General features: G+C 40.5%; 1 protein-coding gene across 2 annotated transcripts; it reads left to right on the top strand.

Moving 5' to 3' along the window:
- On the top strand, positions 1–22,271 carry znf1035 (zinc finger protein 1035). Of its 2 annotated transcripts, XM_028013111.1 has the most exons (5): positions 1–549; positions 5,130–5,136; positions 10,734–10,788; positions 12,755–12,812; positions 12,897–22,271. In XM_028013111.1, the coding sequence occupies exon 5, from the start codon at positions 12,938–12,940 to the stop codon at positions 21,713–21,715; it is 8,778 nt and encodes a 2,925-aa protein (XP_027868912.1). In that variant the 5' UTR covers positions 1–549; positions 5,130–5,136; positions 10,734–10,788; positions 12,755–12,812; positions 12,897–12,937; the 3' UTR covers positions 21,716–22,271. The 2 variants fall into 2 exon arrangements, with proteins under 2 accessions (XP_027868912.1, XP_027868911.1); XM_028013110.1 differs by lacking the exon at positions 5,130–5,136.

The raw sequence follows: 22,271 nt of genomic DNA on the forward strand, positions 1-22,271 counted from the left end.
GGTGCCACTGTCACTGCAACCTTCGGCGGCTTTGTGCCTCTGCAGGGAGGGAACCACAGTGCACCAGTCCACAGGGAGTCGTGCTACGGCCCCAGCAGCCAGCCCAGAGCCGGGAGACCGTTAGGGGGCGGGCTTTCTTGGAATCCCCGCACCTTGTTATTGGCTGTTGGAAGACGGTTGTGTAACGTACGCAAACGTCCGTGCTCATTGTTCGTAAATACGCAAATCGAGATAATGGAGGCGGGTTTAGAGCTAGCTCCGCAGACCGGCTAATTACATGTTAAGTTGCCTCTCGTCGAGGTGAAAAACAGGGTTTCCTATTGAGAGGTCCAGCATCGGTTCTGAGACCACAGAGGTTGAAAATTGTTTCCTGGCTGTTTTAATGAGGAAGAAGGAAGAAAGGCGTATGTGAAGTGGTTTCTCTTTTATTTCTGACAAATAAAGAGAAAAGAGTGCAACGTGTGTTACGTGATCGTTTCACCACAAAGCGCTGTAGCCGACAAACCTCAAAGGACACCTGGCAGCACGGATAAAGATCACCGCGATCCGGTAAGCGCTCCTTTAAAACAAGCCATTAGCTGCTCTGTGTTACAGCTAGCTAGTTAGCAGCATGCTAGTCAGTCAGCTAGCTTCGATCTGAGCAGCTGCAAACATCATTGAAAAATGGTCAAACACGTGGCCGGAGTCACAAAACTCCCTGCTGCTGTGGTTCTGTCCGTTTTATTAATCGGGCCGAAGTACACTGGTGGCATTTTGACCACCTGCCCTCTGACCAGACTGACTAAAGCTACAGTAGTTGATCATAACATTCAAGCTAGGAGCTACCACAGCTCTTCAAGACGGTCACAATCGCTGAAATTACGTGCTATTTTTTCCCCCTCACAAATTAAGCCTTACTTTAAATTCAAATTCACTAAGGTGTGGATGATTGTCAGCTCAAAGACACAGATCTGATACACACATTTACCTGGTAAATAATCTCCATCTCAAATGCTGCATTTTTGTTTAAATCTATTAGTTATGTGATATAATGTATGTGCCACAGAATAAGGACACGTTGGAGATAAATGAAACGGAGCAAAAAGTCATGCCTATTTATTATTTGTCCCACAAATTATAAATAGGCATTTATTATTTGCCTATTAATTTGTGGGACAAATTACTTCATTTGTCCCACAAATGAAGTAATTTTCAAAGTTCTGCAGAACAAGGTCTTAAAACAGAAAATTAAGTATTTTAAACTCCAATCCACTTCCACAAGGATAAACGCAGTGCTTGCTCACTACAAACACAAACTGACATTAAACTTTTATATTTTTTTGAGGTATTAGTCTTAATGTATCCATGTCCTGTTTCTATTTTTATCTGGAGCATATTGTTGGATGCATAAATACTCAGCAGGTGTATGTAAATGCCTAAGATTGTAGCATCTGTAAATCTAATAATAAAGGAATAACTTAAGTTAAACACTGCCAAATATATATGGTGGTTAAAATATATCGACACCATATTTTTTGATACTTTTTCATATTCTTTCTGATGACTTAATACTTTGGCATGCAGCTATAGTGTAGTATTGTTGTTCTAACTGAGTTTTAGAAACCCCTTCTCCATGACAATAGTAATGGCTTCACATGTGTTTTTATTTTTATTGATATTTATTTTCACTCCCAGTCTGATCATAGTGTCATTCTTACAAGTTGTTTTGTTTCTCCTAAGAAAAAAAATATATATTTTTTTGTGCAGTATAGATTTATACGTTTTCCCATGGATGATGGCAATATGTAAATTTCGGCTGAGGTTTATTTTATTTGGAAGAGTTCCTTGGGAAAATAATCACCTCTTTAGGTTGCTTAACCCATTATAACCATGTAAAATGTTGAACATAAATGGACCATTTTACTCTAGTTACCTTCAATGAGATTCAGTGCAACAAGTTGTTTTCAGTTGTGACCAGATTTCTAAGTGGGGTCCAGCTGTGTGGACCCGTATTTGTACATTCACATACAGCTGTACTGTTTGCTCCTATAGTTTAAAAGGCAGTGGTCCCAAAGCTTGGCCCCCTGTCTTGCACATTTTATATTTGACTCTGCTTCAGCACACTTGAGTCATTTTGTGTTCTGCAAAAGTCAGATAATATTCATTTGAATTTGGTAGGTGGCAACATGGAAACTTCAAAAACATTCAGAATAAAGCTGGTTTAGGGAACTTGGATTGGTGACTGACTACATAGTTAAACAGCACTTTAGAACAAACATCATTTGTAGACTAGGGAGCAAATGAGACAGTTAAGGGATCAATTTGTGGAGAAGTTTAAAGCATAATTAGATTGGAAAGCTCTATGCCAAGCTTTGACTGTCTCTCCGCACCATTTACATCCTTTATCAGACTATAGTTCAACTGCAGGCCTGCCAAAACATCTATAAGACCACATTCAGAAGAAAGGTAAGACATAACGTTATTCTGAACTCGACACCCCTTTTGTGACACCTGTGGTTTATAGATGACCTGTTCCAATGTTACTGCACATTAGTGCACAAGGCAAAGTCCATTAAGACATGAGCAAGTAATATGTAGAGACACTTGATTGGTCAGAATTTTGACCTCAAGCTGAAGACAAACCTTTGGAATGAGTTAGACCAGGGACAGCAAGCTAAAGCTTTCATTCAGCATTGGTGTCTCACTTCACAAAATTGCCTCCTAAAAGAATGGTCACATATTCCTTCAATCACTCACCTCTAAACCACGTTGAAGACCTTTTCAGAACAGTTGAAACTGTTTTAGCTGCAAAGGTTGGTCCCAACACCATATCAAATCCTTTGTATTAAACACATGGTGTAATTAATGTGTAGGTCTGTATAACGGCAATAAATGTCCATATGTGACTGTGTGCCTTCCTATTCAGACTTTTATTTGTAAAAAAAAATAAAACTAGAATATAAATCTTTTTCCTAAGCAGCTATTTACTACTTTTTGTTGGTCTTCCATATAAAACGCCCTCCAAAATGGACTGAAGTTAGTCTGAATATGAAAAGAAAGTAGATATGTATCCATACGCAAAGCAGTTTTCTTTTTTTTTTGTCATCTGACTAGCTCAAAAAGCATTTTTATTTTGAATTCTTTGTCTTTGGTAAACCGTTGGTAGAGAGGTTTGGCATGACTCCCAAGACTTTTTGATTTTGGATCTGCTCTGACTTGCACACAGCATCAGAAGGAAATTAACTGTTTTTTCTGAGACTTGTTACTGGTCAGAACTCATTGTTTACCTAAGCTGAATAAAATTGAAGGCTTGCCATTAATGTATCCAGTTCACCAAGCCTGGAGCCCTGCTCACTGTCCTCCGAGGTGTGACTGCAGCTGTTCATTTTACAGGAAGCTTTAATGTCATGTGTTTGAAGCTTGTGCTGTCTACACAACCATAGCAACAATGTGTGCCTTAGTGAGGCACCATCTTGCTTATCTTCTATGTTCCTTTGCCATGACAAATATAGTCTTTATCAGCCACAAATATAAATGTAAAATAATGATTGCTTTATCTATCTGCTGAAAAATGGTAGTGAGTCTTGTAGCATCAGATATTTGGTCTTTATGCAAGACTGAAGTACAGAGTATGTATACTAAAGTTTAGGAGTGGAAAGATTTACAATATTACTGGTTTACGGTTTCAGGTTCATGGTCTTTTAGGTTTATGGTAAATGGTCTATGGTCATATAATGCTTTATCAAGTCCAGAGTGCTTCACCCATTCACACCAATGGTGGTAAGCTACTGGATAGTAGCCAAAACTGCCCTGGGGCAGGATTACAGAGGCAAGGCTGCCATGCACTGGTGCTACCAGGAATCTCTGACCACATATAGCAGGCGAAGCGGTTTAAGTGTCCCTGATGATTATAAATCTTGGAAGTACTGTGTACTGCAAGACACAGTATGGCCATGTCCATTCTTTGCAGGGAGAATGGACATGGCTAACTTTATTCTGCCTTTGCTTGGAGTACCATTGTACTCAACCTTTGAGGATTACTCCAGTCTTGTACAATATTGAAGGTTTTTTTCTAATCGAAAAGGTTGCACCTTTACAGTTGCAGAAGCAGAAAATTTGTTGTCGCATGTCTTTATCTGGGCATTCAGGATCAATCTAGACTGCCGAAGCTCTGACTGACAAATCACACGGGAACTGTGGCATAGCAACAACATATCAAGGGCGCAATGTGTTGAGCAGTCAGATGCTCCCCTCAGAGTTAATTGTGGGCATGGAGAGCAGTTCAGAAAAGGTTTTTTTTAAGCATGTTGGGCTATGGGATATGTAGTGCCCTGTGTTTGAACAATATATATCCACAATGCCCTTATGTGAGATTGTAACAAGGCAACAGATGTCTGATATTTTATTTTGTAGGTACAAGGACACAAATGATACTGAAATTTATATTTCTGTAACTCTAAACAAAGTTTCCATACAAGCCACTATACCCTATGGAAACCTGCACAGTACAGTATTTTTGGCAAGAATAATTACCCAGAGGTGTGAACAAAAGTATTTCAGTACCTAAAACATGAAGCAGATTCCTCCAGTACAACAACTTCTCCACTCCTCATGTGGCAAGACACTTTAGAAAATTGCCAAACAAAACTTGAGCTGTAAATAAGTAAGATTAACATACCCATCTCTGTGGTTCATCTTCCCCATGTTCAAGCGTTTCCAGAATATTTTTGTTGAAATACTGTCTGACTTTGATCACTGAATCACATGATCATGTAGTATTAAAGGGTGGTAATCTTTAGGCACTTGGTAATTTAACTACCAACTTCTATGCATTTGTAATAATGAAGAACCAAAGATGTTTAGCTCAATGGGGGAAAAAAATCTAACAATCGAAATGAAACCACATGCTTAAAAAAATTCTGTGCCCAAACCTCCGAAATATATGTTTGGGGATCTTCACTAAACTCGTAGACAACTGATTGAACTAATGGTTAAACGAGTCCAAAATCTTTCACCTTATCAGTGTCTCAATCCTTCTTAGCACCACATATTGGTAGGCACAAATCTGAAAATGCATAGTTGTAGTTGCCTAGGATTTTATTGCAGTGGTTGTCCTTGTATCACAGGTTAGAGTTGTACTGCCAGCTTAGTGATCTTGTGACATTGGTCAGGGATTCCTATATTACTAAATTCCTGATTCTCAATGACTGTTGACGTTTTCAAATTCTTTAAGATAAGATCTACATAAGAGCATTAGGTTTGATTTTCTGAGTTGTTTGACTGTCCTTTGGTTTATAGTGGGAGGCACTGTAAACCTGAGTGTAAGAGCTTTTTGTTTGTCATTTTTCCTCAAACGTTTCAGCCAAGTTTACACACAGCCTGCAAATGATGTATTTGCAGTTTTTTCTTTTCCTTTAGTGTGCAGTGTATTGGGCGTTTTTTCTTGCTCGGCCGTGCTCTGGTGTTTCTGGTTGGTGTTCAAGGCAACATGTGGCACTTGTGAGCTCCAGAGTTCCATGATTTGTTTCTGTCTAAATTAGGTGATTAACCTAATGGGAAAACGGCGTCTCATTAATCGATGCATCGGAAAGTAGGTTTTGTCCTCTGCCTCTACTTTATATGATGTAAAGAAGTCTTGACTGCTGTCCTTTCCTACACCTACAGGGCCATACAGTGGTTGCAGCTGTTACAGCCTTTTTGTTTATATGTTTTCTCTTTTTGATTGGTCAAAGTACTACTGCAATGTTACTAATAGATTACTTTGAAGTAGGTAGCCATGTAGGTGATGGTGTTGAAACCTACCACTCAGTTTAATCACTAAAAAGACTACTGAGCGGGGTGTGCTGTGGTGGCGCAGGGGTTAAGCACAACCCACATATAGAGGCCTTAGTCCTCGACACGGCTGTCGCAGGTTCGATTCCCGGCCTGGCGACCTTTGCCGCATGTCTTCCCCCTTCTCTCATTACCCTCTTTCCTGTCAATTCACTGTCAAATAAAGGTCACTAGAGCCAATAAAATCTTTAAAAAAAAAAAAAGACTACTGAGAAGCAGGTAGGGATTGCATTCTTCCTGACTCAGGGTTTTTGGCATCAATTAGTGTGCTATGCTTTGAGACAGGCATAGTTTGACAAATGCAAATGTTCTCTAACATCAGTTCTACCCAGTCTGTTGGTAGCACTGACATCCAAATGGTCCGTCAAATCAGTTCCTAAGGATAATTCTTTGTACAATTTTTCTGTCATGTGATGGAGGAGTCACATTCCAAAGCCATGTGCTTTCACCAGATGGGGGAGGGGAGGAGAAACGCTGTCAGTCCCTTGCCAAACTTTTTAAGCACTTGCAGTAAGCTGCCAGAACTGTTGGTCAGTAACTCGAATGACATAGACAAGAAATTTGTACGTTGAGTCCATTGCACTTTACCCAGAAAAAGGATACAACAAAATGGTGGCTGACGCCAGCACTACAGCTCCACTGGGAATAATCGAGGCTTACAAAGTCCAAAGCATGGTGATTTTGTGCTCACTCTTGCCTTCTCTTGCAAGCATTCTAACCATCACTGCTCACCTGTTTCCACCTGATTTGGACCTGTTCTTGTGATATTCCCACTAGTCACACAACATTCTATAGATGATTCTTTTTCTTCCTATTTTCCTTTTTTATCCTGCCAGGGGCATTGAGTGTATCTAAAGTGCCTCCTTCAGCAGACAGTGGTAGGCATACTGTGTGAATTACTTTCTCAAGCAACGTTGTGGCTTTTTGTTTGAGGGGAAGGTCTTCCAAAAGTATTCACACCTCTAACCCTTCCACATTTAATCACATATCATCATATTTTTCAATGTACTTAATTCAATAAATCAACAACACTATCGGTATGATAATGAAAGGGATAATGCTAAAATCTTTAACATATCTGAAATGTTTGCACGCATTTGTGTTCAGACTCTCCTGAGATATTACTTTGTAGATAGTTTCACTGTCATTAAAGCTACAAGTCTGTGGGGTATGTCTCCACCAGCTTTGCACTTCCATCTGTTTTTACCTGATGGAAGGTAAAAACCGTCAGGGTTGTGCAAAAATTGCACCCTGCAAACATTGCACAACCCTGCAATTCTTGCAGGGTTGTGGTGGACCTGCAAGCTCTTTCCAGTGTTCAGTGGCCAAAAGGCAGGCTACACCCTACACAGGACACACAGGATCAACAGCACACACATGAGGGGAATTCATAGCAGCCAGTTACATAGTATGCATGTTATCCTTTTGAGTGTTGAAGGAATCTAGAGTACCTGGAGAAAATCCAGGTAAGTGGGGAATGAACATACAAATTTCATACAAAAAACCCTGGAATAAAATATAAAAGCAGAATTTGCTGCAATGCAACTAGGCTAATAATGTCACCAACCAGCCCTTTATATGACGTCTAAACTATTTTCTTAGTCTTTCTCTCAAAGATTCAAGCTCAGGAAGATTTGAAGTTCCTATGACAATGAACTTTCAAGTATTTCCTGAGATTCTTAACTAGATTTAGGCTTTGACTGGGCCATTGTATATTCAGAGTAGTATTGAGTAATTGGCCCCTTCGCCCCTGCAAGTTTCACTCTAGCCGTTTTGTGTCTGATTTGATTCTCGCAAAGAGTATAATATGGGCAGAAACGTAAAAACATGGGTGGACCGTGAACGTGCGGTAGCTGTGGTTGACCCATTGATATTGTCATTTGCAGCAGCACTCAGCTGGAGAACTTTGAGGTTGTGCATATGATGGACTTAAATCATTTGATCTTAAAGACAAACAGATAAGTGTCAAGGAGTTAAGATTACAGCCTAAAATTATGTTATAACTTGTCCTCCACCTGGATGTTATCATGGCTGAGTCAAATAATCGATATTTCATTTTGTCTTATAGAAATTTATTCCTAACCAAACATAATGAAAACTATTTAGCTTGCAAAGTCCAGCCTTCACTCCAGCAGTGACGTAAATCATGAGCTACTCAAGGAATGCAGTCTGCTTATCAAATCAAGTCATGATAAACGAGGAAAATTGACAGGATTTGCTAATGAAGACAAATCCGGCTCAGGGTTGACTGAACAGGTGAAAGCCACACACCCTTGGAGAAGGGGCTCTGGTCTTTTTATCGCACACAGCGTTTTGGATGTAGGCCAAACAGCTTGGTATTGCTTTCTTCTATCGAGGGATGCTTCTTCCACATGTTTGCTCTGACCCTTATTTACTTACTTTTTTGCCTATTTTCCAGCAATGTCTTTCCTATTTTCACTCTTTAATGAATTCCAGATTGATAGTGTAAAATAACAGTTGCCCTTTCTACAATTTTTTTCACCTGAGCTATGAATCTCTGCAGTACCTCCAGAGATTCTAGGGATGTGTCAACGTCTCATAATAATGCTCTCCTATAGTTTGCAGTTTTTGAGAGGAATGTCTGTAGACTTTGAGTCTGAACCTGGTCAATGTGGTGCTGATTGAATGACAATGTGTGTTTGTTGATCTTCCTTAAGGCAGTTGAGGCTACAATGTTACTTAGCACCGTCAACATGTACATGAATGGAGGAGTGACTCATTGTGGTGTAAAGGGCTTTGGAGACCTCTGACTTGATAAATCGCTTTACAAATGTGGGCCATTTACCATCCAGGACACTGTAAATCCTAAAAAGTTGCCATGTACTCTGAGACTCAACCTTCTTTGCATAATGGATCCAGAGTAATTGGCTACAAGGTAGAATCGTCAATTTTGCTATATGTCAAAATAATGAGTCAACTAGTCACAGGTCAACTTCACAATCATCTGATTTTTCAAGGATCTCAAGAATACATTGTCCTAAGTCTTTGATTTTTACACTCATGAAAGCGTAGAACTTTGCTTCTGCTGAAACCAAACCAGTGTAAACAGGTAAAGTCTTCAAATTGGGAAGAGCATTGTTGAGACTTGAACTATTTATGCTTCATGCATGACTAAGTTATCAGAGTGAAAACAAGAACAGCTCCATAGGGTGGATAGTGAATTAGCTTTAGAACAGACTAATCAAACAGGTCTCTCCTGTTCACCTGTACATAACTTTGTAGCTACTCTGTTTCTGTCTGTATGCTAGACAAGATAGTTAGCAGTGTTTCTTCTGTATGGAAACAGGTTAAGGAATCTGCTTTTCTTAAGGAAGTATTTGGAGTTTGAAATGATTGAGGCTCAACTTCCTGTTTAGGAAAAAAACTATTTCGGGTAAAGTTTATTTATTTATTTATTTTGCCCCAGTTCTTCATCACACCCTCTAAATTCTCCAGGATGCTTAGTTTGGAACAGCACATAAACAGAACCATAAAGTTTCAAACACCTTTGTAGTAGAGTCAGAACTACACGAGCTAGTTTTATTTATGTTGGTTGTGTTCAGTTAATGTGACCTTGTAGGATTTTGACTGCATTTCATATAAAATGGTCAGCGGGTGCCTTGTGTGTTTTGTTTTGTTTTTTGCCTCATCTAACCACCTGTATTTAAGGAGTTATAACATTATTTTTGATATTCTTGCTACAGTACTAATTAAAGAGACTGTCATTTTAACTGCAAAAAAGGAATGTGGTTAGAAATTTTGTTTCAGCATGCCCAGAAATGTAAAGTCTTTGAAGTAATTATTTACTCATAGAAATTTGCCAACCTTTTCTATATTTTTAAGTCCTGCTTTGCACTTCTTTGTGCTGACCTAAACAGAAGTTAATAGTAAGTTGGTGATAAACCCCTAAAGCCACAGCTGTGGTTTCCAAACATGTTGCCTTGTGAAGTAGATCAAATATGGCTGCTATCCTCTGGAAGCTGGTGCCTATCAAGCAGGTGGCATTTCTGCTACTTAAAGAGCCTTGTTCTGTGCAGCCGAAACTTCCACAAGTGCTGGACAATATATTGCTAATATATCATGTTATTGAACTTTGCTGACTATAATAAAATTGATTACAGACAGAAAGTAGAACCAGAAGCACTGTACTTTTAAACCTATTGATTTGAATTGCATGTGCCTATGCTTGACTCTGTGAACCTTGCACTATGGTGCAGTAGGGATTTGTGGAACATTAAACATGGTGTGCTGTGGCAAATTCTCTCACAGGCAATTGCTGCAGGATATCTGAGACTGCTGTTGGAAAGAATGAGCGACTAGTGATGGTGGAAACGGCTTTTTCACAAGCAACCAGCTGTTCTCTGGATCATAGCTCATCTGAATTTTAATTTCCTTGTTTGTTCTCTTCTTCTGTCAGAACAAGAGGGGAAGTTTTATTATAGTACCCCACTAGGGGTGCACCAATATAATTTTGGAAGATCAGTGATTGGGCGGTACTTGCATGTGACACCGAGCTTATCCACCAGTCCCATTTATCTCAGCAAAGATCTAAAAACCAACCACTGTCCTCTGTTTTTTGCTTTACCCGTGAGAGAGGATTGACTGATAGACCCACTCACCAGGTCACGTCTGCATGTTTGCAATTAACAAAAGTCAACCTTCGACCTTCTTGCTGTATTTAATAACATTTCAAACAAGAAAAGTGGCAGCCAAAATTGGAATTTGCAGGTCAGGCTTTTTAATGATCCACAATCGACCAGAAAACTGCAATCGATGTGCCCCTAATCACTATAGTACACAGACATCCAAAAGCAACAGCATTTGCTGACTTTCCCAAAAAAAAAAACAAGCAAATAACAGTAGTTTTACTGATATTATGAATGCATAGTCTGCTAATAACAATCCTTTTATTATTCTTGCAGATGGTCAGGACCAGCTTCCTCAAGATTCACATACCAGGAGACGCCTTACTATCAGGTAACACTTTTGAATATTTTGCTCCTTTGTATTCTAGATATGTTTTGTTTAATGCATAAATTGTCTTGAATTTAGTTTAGTTAAAATGAACGCATTACCTCTTGAGTAAACAGACAAAAAGAAGCAGAACTAAGGACAGAAGTTGGCCTATTTAAGAATAAAATTGTGTTTCAGTAATGAACCAGTTTCAGTAGTCATAGTGTTCACAGAGCAGCAGTTCGTTGTGTTTCCACCCAGACCCAACCTGCCCTTAGCCTTGAAAACACTCTAGTCCAATCTGTAGCTGGACTAGAGGAATAAAACCTTCATTCACCAGCCAGCACATGGTAACAGCCAACCAAAACATTGTGAGTGCCTATGCAAGTTGAGTGTTGGGATGTAGCTCTAAACCACTGCCTTCTTTTTTGCTTTTTGTTGTTTGTGACCAACTTCTTGGCAGCAAGGGCATCAACACCATGAACACCATCTTGATTTGCTGGATGCCTGATTTCATGCCTTTAATATTTAAACAGGTTGTGGTGAATTGCACAGAGACAGAATAGAACTAGACTTTAACCACGAGTAGTTTCTTCAGCAGCACCAATGCTTGAAAATGAAACAACACTGCTGCTTCCAAGGAAGTCTTGAGGGTCCTTAGCCATGAGCTTTGCTATTGCAGAGTGGCTGGAAAGGGCTTAGCCCTTTTGGAGAGCTAGCTGGTTCTAGATGGGGGATTCATCCACTCCTGTGTAATACATGCAGTACCACACAGCTGCAGGGTCCTTGGGGGTGAGATGGTGTAACTTGAGCCCCTTCTGCATTATCAAATTTCTGTCATGTTGGTTAATGTCTCGTTCGGCTCTATCCAATTTCAGTGTGTTTCCATTTGCAGTGTATGAATGGTTGTGATTTTGAGTTGTAATCAAGATATATTCATCCCATCATGTGTAGCAACAACAAGAGCTGAGGAGGGCTACTGAGTGTTGTAAAGGGCCACACAGTGCTTTGTCTGGACAAATTAAGGCAAAGGAATCTCAGGCTGCACAACTTTGTGCACTAGTCCTGCCTATAATTTAAATAAAGCTCTGAAATTCATGAAATATTTTTATTGCATGGATTGCTGTAGTAATCCATATAATAATAATAATTATTATTGTTAGTTGAGGTTGAAGCCTAAATTGATGTTACATTTCATCCTCTGTCTGGGTGTTATAATTGCCTTAAAAAGACCAGATACTTAATTTGTCTTAAACACAAACTGCCAAAATGTCAGTTCAATGTAAATTTTGGTCTCATCTGGACAAAGTACATTGTTGAAATATCACACTCTTGTTTAAATGTTGTTCGGCAAACTTTAAAAATGTGCAAGTGACCAGGTAAACAAACCATGTAGTATGAGTTAGTTTTCTATGAAACAAGTTGACTAGTTAATTCCAGCTTTCTCAAGCTTTCCACAATGGGTCTTTGGTTCTAGGAGATCTGAAAATTCTTTTCAGTCCTCTTTCAGGAAATCTTGGACCCCGACAGTGCTAACTGGAACCCTCGGAAGTTTAGAAATTCCTCTGTGACCAACAACCTCAGTATGTTTGAAAATAAGACCGCAATGTTGTTGAGAAAGCTCATTGGTTATGCAAGTCATGAGATACTGACTGTGTGTTGTAATGAGACGCCTTTTTAAAAAAAACCCTAGGTTTAACTGGGCACACTGATGTTATTTTGTACCAAGAAGCAGGTTTGCTTTTTAACTACTGGTAAATTTGAGTAGTTTTTCCACTTTATTGTGTTTAATTTATTGACATCTCCGGTTTGATTTCTAAGCATTTGGGCACTGGAAAGAGTGTTCACTAAAAACCAGTGAAATTTTCATGTGAAGTACACGGTTACTTAGAAAATTGGTGATGTGTTAAATACTTATCTTTACAGCCATACTCTATGACTTTGAAGAGACATGGAGTATTGACAAATATTCCCACATGTTTTAATGCAGGCTTCCTACCAGATGAGGCTCCGATAACCTGGGATGGTGCTTCTTTGTCGAAATAGAGGTGAACAAATATTCTTTCTGCTGTAGGAGATTGGTTGTCATAGATTTTATTAAAACATTTGTTTTTCTCTTGTCTCTCTTTCAGGATTGGATGCAAAAAACGATTTCTCCTGGTCCCGCTAGAGAATGGCTCATGGCTGGAATTCATACTTCCCAAACATTCCACCTCGTTCATCAGATCCTCGAAGGAGGACGGCGGACTCTGGTAGACCTCTGTCCCAGCATGTAGGGAACTTCACTGGACATCATGACTTCTCCGGTACAGGGGGCTCACGAGAAGTCCCTGTACCACACACAAACTTCAATGCAAACTATTGCAGAAATAACAGTTTTGAAACTCCAAGATCAGACTGTGCCTATAATAGGTACTATGAAAGACAATGGCAAGCTGATAGACAGCAAATGGGAAGGGATTACCCACAAAGACGTAGGAACAGAGATTTTCCCAATTATTCTTCAAACCAGTTTTCAACATCGGGATCCTATCATTCATCATTTGCACCAGATTTTCATCATCCTAAGCAAGACCGAGACATGTGGAACATGTCGTATCGTGGGAACTCCTCTGCTACAAACAACTACTCTGACACTGATGCAAGGGAAGCAAGGCCTTCATGCAAATTCACTCAAATAAATGTTTTTCCTCGGCCAAAAACGGAAATTGTTTCAAATGAAAGCTCAACAAAATACCTTTACCCTCCAACTGGAAATCGAAATTCACAGAATGCAAGACTGTGTCCTAATATGTCAGAGACAAGTTCATTTTCAGTCAAAGGTTACCGGGAACACAATCACTCTTCTGCTACCTCTTCTGAAGCAAGAACAAAAGGGAATGAATGCGATGGAAATGTTTATCATCATCAAAACCAAAAGATTGACGTGGACCGAGATCTTGCAAAAGCTGCATATTCAGACCTCCAAATGACCGAGAAATGTTCTGGAGATGGAAATCGTCAGCATCTAGTGGACAAGGAGGATGATCCTCTAAGCTTAACTGTCTCAACTGGTGGTCAAGACACAGTTGTAAATGACAATATGCTGCAAAAAAGTCAGGCCTTAGAAAGCCTTTGGGAAAAATCAGACTCATTGAATGAGGAACTTTTTAATGAAAAAACATTAAGTCCGGTTTTCACTAATGGCGAAGATGAACTAATAGAAACTGACCAACATGAAGGAGGAATCCAGAAGGATGCATCTTACTCGCTGACTCTGAATGAAGCAAGTTCTTTAGATGTCAATGATGATGAGCAAAGTGAAAGCATCTCAAGTAGCAACCACCCTGACTTGGAGTTCATTTTGCAGTTACCTGAATCACTATCCTGTGAAAGTCTTGGTGGGGTGAGTGATGGTCATTCAAGTGACTCTAATGCAGATACAAATATTTGTCAAGCGAAACAGAAAGATGAACAATTTTCAAATTCAGCAGTGGAGGAAAAGTCAGCTATTTCTCCACATGTAGATTGTTGCAGGTCAGGTGATACGAAGGGCCAGTCTAATGAAGAGATGATTGACCTTAAAAAGAAAGATGTAGCCAGTGATGTAATGTCATCACATAGTTCAGGTACAGATGAACATCTCCAAACACACAAAGGTGCTACAAAAACAGCAAAGTCAACCATGAATTCCCAAGTTCCAGATTGTTGTGGCCCCACTGCTATCAATGACAGCATTTTAAAGAATTCTAGTCAGAGTAATTCTGAACAGATTTTTATTCATGCAGCTTCCGCCATTCAACTTTCATCTCCATGTACTGACGTTGATCCTACTGTAGAAATGGAAAAGAAGAGCCCATCAGAAAAAACAACCCCATTTTTCTCCCAAGATGGTTGTACCCCTAATGTAACTGACTACATTTCTGATGACCTTGGTGACAAAAACTCTTACTGTGTGGAAGGTCATACAGAATCCCCACTAAAGCAAGGTGATTTGGACACAAGGTTGTATGCAGTTCCTGAAAATGAAAGGCCATCATTAAAGATTGCACCAAATTCTCCAAGTCAAGGTTCTAGTCCCACTGTCACAAGTGACACTATCTCTGCTGATACTATTGATATTGTCAGAAATTCAGAATTCCCTTTAAAAGAAAATAGTTCAGACACAGACTTGTATTCTGATGAGGCAATGAGAAACCCACTAGACAAGGAAGCTCCAAATTCGCCTTCAAATCCAGAATCTAGTCCCAGTCCCATGTATGACACTGCATCTAATGATAATGATGACATCATTAATCGTTCAGAGCTCTTGCACCCTAATGTCTTGAACACATATCTGCTTCCCAGTCATTTAGAGGAATGGACAAGTCCAGTTGAGAGCACAAAAACTACCTCCCATACAGATCCAGAATGTATAACCAGACCTTTGAAAACTGAAAGTAACGCACGTGATTTCAGTGATTTAAAGTCTTGTTTACAACCCGATGCGGGACTTGATGTCAATTCACTGTCAGAAGAGAAATCAAAAAGTCAAGAGGAGAATTCAAATGCAGCCTTCTTCCCAGATCCCCACAATTCAATAAATGACAGTTTTACAACCCAAGAACAAGCTGAACATGATTTAAATTTTCCTGAAGATGCAAAGGACTCATTTGAAAAGTTGGATCTCTTCTTGTCAGAACCAAGTTTATTGTATGGGGAGCCTCTCTCTGGAGAGGAGTCTTCATGTGGCGATGTTGAAACATACAATTCCTCATATCAACTTCAAGAAACACCAGGGAAGAGACCTGATGAGGATCCAATGGACCAGTTGAAACTGCCAGCACCTCAACTGACTTCTTCCATACGTATGAGACCCTTCATGCACCCCGTTGTTGTATTGATGAACATGGAGTCAACAGATATAAATAACACCTACAACTGTGCGGAATGCCTACACACAGCCAACAGTGTAGATAATCTAATTGAGCACCACTACTGTTGTCATCCAATGCCAAGTTATCAATTTTGCAAGACATGTAATGTTTATATGTTGAAAAATGAACAAGACAAAGACCATTTGTGTGGTGAGGTCATTTCACAGAAGAAGAAAAACTGTGGTCGGCACAAGTGCAGAAGGTGCGGACTCTTATTTTCCCAAAAAGTTAACTACGTCAGGCATATGCGTGATCACACTGGTCGAACACCTTATAGGTGCGTTGGGTGTGGTGTGTATTTTTCACAGTCTAGTGCTTTGAATCATCACAGAAAGGTTCCTGGGAGGTGCAAGCAATCTCTGTCAGCTAAGAAGACAGACCCTGATGTTGTAAAAACCCCCAAACCAACCCCGAAAAACCAGGCTGAAAACGCTCCATATAAAAGTATGACCCAATGTTATGTCAGGCTTCTTGACATCTCCAAAACAAATATCTGTCATTTTTGTGGCAAAGGTTTTTCTACTAAGAGAAAGATCAAAAGGCACATCTACAACGTGCACAAAAGGAAAAATGTGGCTTCCTTGTCCTACACAGATAAGACTAGTTCGTTATATAAATGTCCTCTATGTCCGCGACTTTTCAAGTATTCCTACAACAGAGCTCGACATTTACGCTTCTGCATCCGAAATGCAATATATGGAGGCAAGAAGAAAGTTGGTGACAAATATGTCTGTCCCTTGTGCAAGGCTGCTTTCACAGCAACGTCCAACAGATATAGACATATTAAACTAACCTGCCTGCGAGAAACCATTAATCGCCTCGCCAGGGAGAGGGTGCGATTACGTCAAACGTCTGGGATGGAAAATGAGCAGAGACCAAGCTCAAAAGAATCTGTACGTTTAACACAAGAGAAGGGGGGAGAAGCAAAACAACAGGTACCCCAAGGTTCAGCAATGTCCCCCAGTCAGTATAAATGCAATCACTGTCCAGCAATTTTTTCCTATCCCTCTGGAAAGTATAGACACATGAAAAAACACGAGTTACTTAAGCACACTGGCAAAATAATCAAGTATAGGAAATCTGTCATGCCCAAACCATCCTCTCCAGATGACTCAACCGAAGAGAGCACCAGTCAGCCAGACATCGCAAAAGACTCCCCAAAACCTACTTTGACCTGTCGCTTTTGTGGACTATATTTTCATGTTCTGTCAACACTAAAGAAACATGAACGCAATCATCGTGGCGAAAGACCATACCGCTGTCTGGAGTGTAGAAAGGGATTTAAGAAACTTACTCATCTGATAAGTCACAGAGTTGTCCACCAGAAGAGGATACAATGTACAGTTTGCAGAAAGATTCTACCTACAATTGGAGATTTGATCCAGCACCGAAGCTCCCACCCTAAAGAGAAAAAGGGAATGCTTCCTTGCCCAGAGTGCCCAGCGAAGTTTCAGTATCCGGTATATCTGTTTAGGCATCTCCAGACACACAAAAATAAAGACAAATCCATACAGAAATCTGAAGGGGAAACTCTTATGAAACCACAACAATCCTCGGAATCTGTCAAAGAGAAGAAAAGCCACAAGTTGCTCCGATGTTCGTTGTGCAAACAAACATTTGATGATGCACAAATACTAAGAACACACTCCCTCACACACATTTCCAAATCTTCTTTAAACCAGTGTCCATACTGCAAGAATAAGTTTACAAGTCGTCATTCTCTGATACGTCACATGGTTAGGCACACCGGGGACAAGCCTTTTTCCTGTGTCACCTGTGGAAGACAGTTTTATAAATCGATATACCTCAAAATTCACTCAGAGACCTGCGCACCTCCAAGAAACAGTCCCCCTAAGGAAGCAGACTCTAGTAATCTGATGAAAAAACGATATTGTTGTACAATTTGTCCCCGGAGGTTTTGGAAAAATATCCGTTTACAACTGCATCTAATTGCCCACAAGAATAGGTCACTCCATCAGTGTACAAAATGCAGTCAGTACTATGGTGTAAACATGATCTCTCGTCACAAGTTGCTTTGCCTCATAACCCAAGAGAGCTCCTCTGCAGATCAATCAACTAATGGAAGTTTTGAATCAAAGTCAATCCAAGTGAGTCAGAAAAGCCAACAAACACCTTCAAACTCCAATGCAAAGAACCTGTTCAAGCTTAAGTGCGCCTACTGCCCAAAACGATTCAGGTACAGATCACTTTTACTTCGACACAGTGTTACACATACCGGTGTACAACCGTTCAAATGTATGCACTGTAACCAAAGGTTCAAGAATCAAACGCTGTGTATAAATCACGAAGCCTTTTGTGGCGGTGGGTCAGAAACATCTCAGCCAAAACTCAAAATGAATGCTGAGGCAGCTATGGCATCAGAAGAATTTCCGTCAGAGAGTGATTGTGAGTTGAAATGCAAATTCTGCACCAAGACCTTTGCGAAAGCACGAAGCCTGAGGCATCACATTCTGACGCATAATGAGGTGAAGCCGTATCGTTGCAAAGCCTGTGACAGCTGCTTTTCACGATATGATCATCTTAAAGTGCACCAGGCTCTGTGCAAAGGTAAAAAGACACGGCTAGAGGTGAGAATCCCCAAAATCAGCCTGGAAGATATTGGAAAAGGTTGGCAAAGTAAATGCTACCTGAGGCCTCTTGGTGAGCAGGAGAGTTTTGAATGTAAGGTTTGCTTGAAAAGCTTCCCAACTGAGAGGAAACTGTCCAGACACAACACTATGTTCCACACTGTAAAGAAATTCAAGTGTTCATGTTGCGGTTCAGCCTTTTCTCACGAAAAAACTCTGAACCAGCACCAAAGGGTGAAAAGATGCAAAAAATCAAGAAATGAATCACATACTTCACGGCAGGAAAGTAATCAACCAACTGACAATATTGCCAAACAACTTGATGGCATAAGGAAAGAAATTTTGGTGAAAATTCATCCTTTATTTAACAAAGACTTGAAGTTTGTATGCAGCTATTGCCCCCGTGCTTTCAAAAACAGCTGGCAATTAAATGTGCACACACGGTTACACACGGGGGAGAGACCATATTCATGCGAGCATTGTGGAGAGAAATTTATTAGAAGTGATTATCTTTTACGTCATTATCCCAAGTGCAAGGACGCAACTCGGCCGGGCGGTGCTCTCTGTGACAGGTGTGGTGGATTTTTCTCTGAAAAACAACTTGAACACCACAAACAAACTTGCATTCTAATCTCAAGTTCACCAGACATTTCTAAAAGCAAGCAGGCATCCCCTCAGGGCCCCCCAAAAGGCTTTTCATGTGCATACTGCAGTTCACGATTCTTACTGTTTTCGCAACTCCAAGAGCATTTCTTAAGTACACACAAGCTGGAAACGGATGCTCAGCCCATGTCAGCTGCTTCACTGCAACAACTTCTGTCCAATATCCCAAAAATTAAAGAAGAGCCTGTGGATGAAAGTTATGGAAAAGCATCCAGTATTCATGCTGGTGTATTGTCCAAACCAGGAGTAGCTCTAATGTCTGGCACCTCAGATCAGTTTGTCTGCCAGAAGTGTAACATGTGTTTCAGTAATAGAGCAGGACTAATTGGTCATCAGCGTGCACATGCAACAAAAACACCATACAGCTGTAAATACTGCAACAAGGGCTTCTGGAACAAGACTCAACAACGCAATCACAACAGAAAATGTAGAAATGTTACCCAATGCCTGGACATTCCTGTTAAAGCAGAGATTGATGATGAGTTTGTCTCCAAGTCCAAAGATAATTTCAGAACAGTAGCAACAACAACAAGAGCAAAGGTTTCACCAACTAATGTCCTCTGCAAGGAAGAGCCAGAGGATGAATCAACACAAAGCTCTTATGGAAATCAGGACAGCAGTACAAACTCCAGTGCAGAAAGGAAAACTGTACAATACCAATGTTCAGAATGCGAAAAAAGCTTCACTGATGGCCTATTGCTCATAAGTCACCTTGAAGACCATGGAAGGGAGGAACAAGAAAGAAGATCGAATAAATGTTCCAAGTGTGGACGAAGGTTCTCTAATCAAGGAAACCTGAGAAGACACATGAAACTGCATATGGCCCACCAAAGGTACTTCTGTTCCCTTTGCACCAAGATCTTTAGCACCAGGTCTGAGCTTGAAAATCACAACGCAAGTCATCAGAGTAATAAACCCTTTTCCTGCAAATTGTGTGAGCAACGGTTTTTGACAAGGCTAGCCTTATGTGAACATTACAGTGGAGAGCATGTTGATGAGATATTTCATTGCCGGTGCTGCAGTAAAGTGTACGCATCCAAAAGGTCGCTGTATAGACACTATAAAAAATGGCATCCAAAAGAAATTGGGGACATTAGGAGTGCAAATCTGCAAAGGGGAGGTGCTGACCAGCAATCTAGCAGTCATGTAAGTACCAATGACAGTGATGAAGATCAAAACCTTGACAGTGACAGCGACTCTGACTCTGCCCCTTATTTCCCATGCCATGTGTGCGGGAAGACATTCCCAACATCTGAAAGTCTTGAGGATCACCAGTTGTGTCATCTGGGCAAAAAACCACATGAATGTGCAGAATGTGGTAAATGTTTCTTCCAGGCATCCCAGCTTCAGCAGCATCAGCGTATGCATAAGTCTGAGTTTCAATGTCAGACATGCGGTAGAGGATTTGTTACACTCTTTGCGTTACGGACCCATAAACACTCTCATGGGAGGACTCGTCCATTCCGTTGTTCCAAATGTGACCTCGGTTTTGCTGGACCCACACAACTAGCGGAGCATATGTCCACCCACCGTGAAGAGAGCTTTCCATGCGATATCTGCAATAAGATTTTCCAGTGCAAGAGCAGCAGAGCCGAGCATCGGAAGACCCACTCAGTGTTAGGTGACGTTGCCTCACCTTCATTTTCAAAGGGAGAGCATAAACAGTCTAAAAGTGTATTTGGACATAGCACAGATTTCAGGTACCGCTGTGGCATCTGTAATGAGCGCTTCAGAGATCCAGAAGAACTCTCGGAGCATGGCTGCTTGGAAGCTGCAGAGCGACCCTACATTTGTACAGAGTGCAATAAACATTTTCTTCATGCATCTCACCTGAAGAAGCACAGGAACACCCATCAGCAGTCATGGTCTGATCGAGAATATCCGTGCAATCAGTGCAACAGTAGTTTTTCCTCATCTCAACACTTTCTCTGTCATCTTGAAACCCATGTTGGCACAGCAACCGAAGATGTTCAGGAACAAGACTCGCCAGATGGGCTCATATGTCCAGTTTGCCACCAATGTTTTGCCAGTGCCACAGAACTGATCCATCATTTTCCAATGCACCCTGATTGTGCACCTGAAATGGAAAAGGCTGAATGCGACGCCACTGAAGGTGAGCTTGAAGGACAAGAACTGCTTCAGCCTACAACACCTGCTGAATATGAATGTTCACTGTGCAGTGGAATCTTTCTGGGAAAAGAGGCTCTTTGCAACCATCTATGTGCCTTGCAAGACCAGAAAGAAGTGGAGAACACAACCTCTGATCCAGCTGATGCAAGTTCAGCTCATCAGGCTCCATGGGACGAAGAGGAAGTGGATGTTACTGGAGAGGACCTATACAAGTGCCATGAGTGCACAATGCAGTTCTCTTCTAAAAGCAGCCTCCTGGAGCATCAAAACAATCAACACCTCAACAATGGGAAGGAGTTCAAATGTGAGACCTGTGGAAAGACCTTCGCCAAGAAACGATATCTCAGAAAGCACCAGCTTAGACAACATGGTCCTAAAGAGCATGCCACCACGACAGCTGAGCTGGACAAGATTTTCAAGTGTGTCCAGTGTCGAGCCAGATTCTACACAGCCCAGGATTTATCTAAACACATGAGACTGCACGCTGAAAAACAAGCTGGAGAGTACCGTTGTGACATGTGCTACAAGTCATTCAGCAAGCGGGCGCTCCTTAGACAGCATCAGGAAAGCCATGTTGGTGAGGTCGTATACGAATGCACAGAATGTGACAAAGCTTTTGCTTTTCCTCACCTGCTGGAAGAACATCAGCATTCTCACGCTGCACCCTCTGAGTAATGGTTCCAGGTCATCACATACATCTTATCTTCTCTAATTAACTCCAGGTATTTTATGGTCCCCTTCATGCCTTACTTGTGTGTTCTTCCAACTCTTTGGACCTTACTTGTTGCGTATTCACAAAGCACTTGACTTTTGTCAGTATGTCAGAACATCTTTTTAGTTAACCATCTTAGTTTCAGAGACAGTGTTTGTAAATGTGTGTTAAAATTGTTGAATTATTGTTTAAGAGAATAAATATCGACCAATATGGGTTCACAACCTGAATTTTTAAGGTTTAGCATATTTGATTCACAGTATGTAAATTTGGATTTAGCCTGGTAATTTTATTCCTTTGATCCCCCTTTCTATGCTATTACTATTCCTGTACAATCTAATTTTGTAATGTTCAGTTTATTTCTTTTATGCCTTTTACCAGTTGTTTCTTTTTTGATCATGTGAAAAAGTCTTGTACAGACACTGAAAAGATGCTTTAATGGAATATTATTTTCACCACCTGATACTTTTTTTTTCTTAAAAAAATTAGTTAATGCAGTAAATTCAATTCTAAAATCCA

The sequence above is a fragment of the Xiphophorus couchianus genome, chromosome 3 (genome assembly GCF_001444195.1).
Source record: "Xiphophorus couchianus chromosome 3, X_couchianus-1.0, whole genome shotgun sequence".
Taxonomy (NCBI): Eukaryota; Metazoa; Chordata; class Actinopteri; order Cyprinodontiformes; family Poeciliidae; genus Xiphophorus; species Xiphophorus couchianus.

Bases quoted from the DNA above. Each gene is read 5' to 3' on its own strand.
- znf1035 (XM_028013111.1), top strand. From the start codon at position 12,938: ATGGCTCATGGCTGGAATTCATACTTCCCAAACATTCCACCTCGTTCA.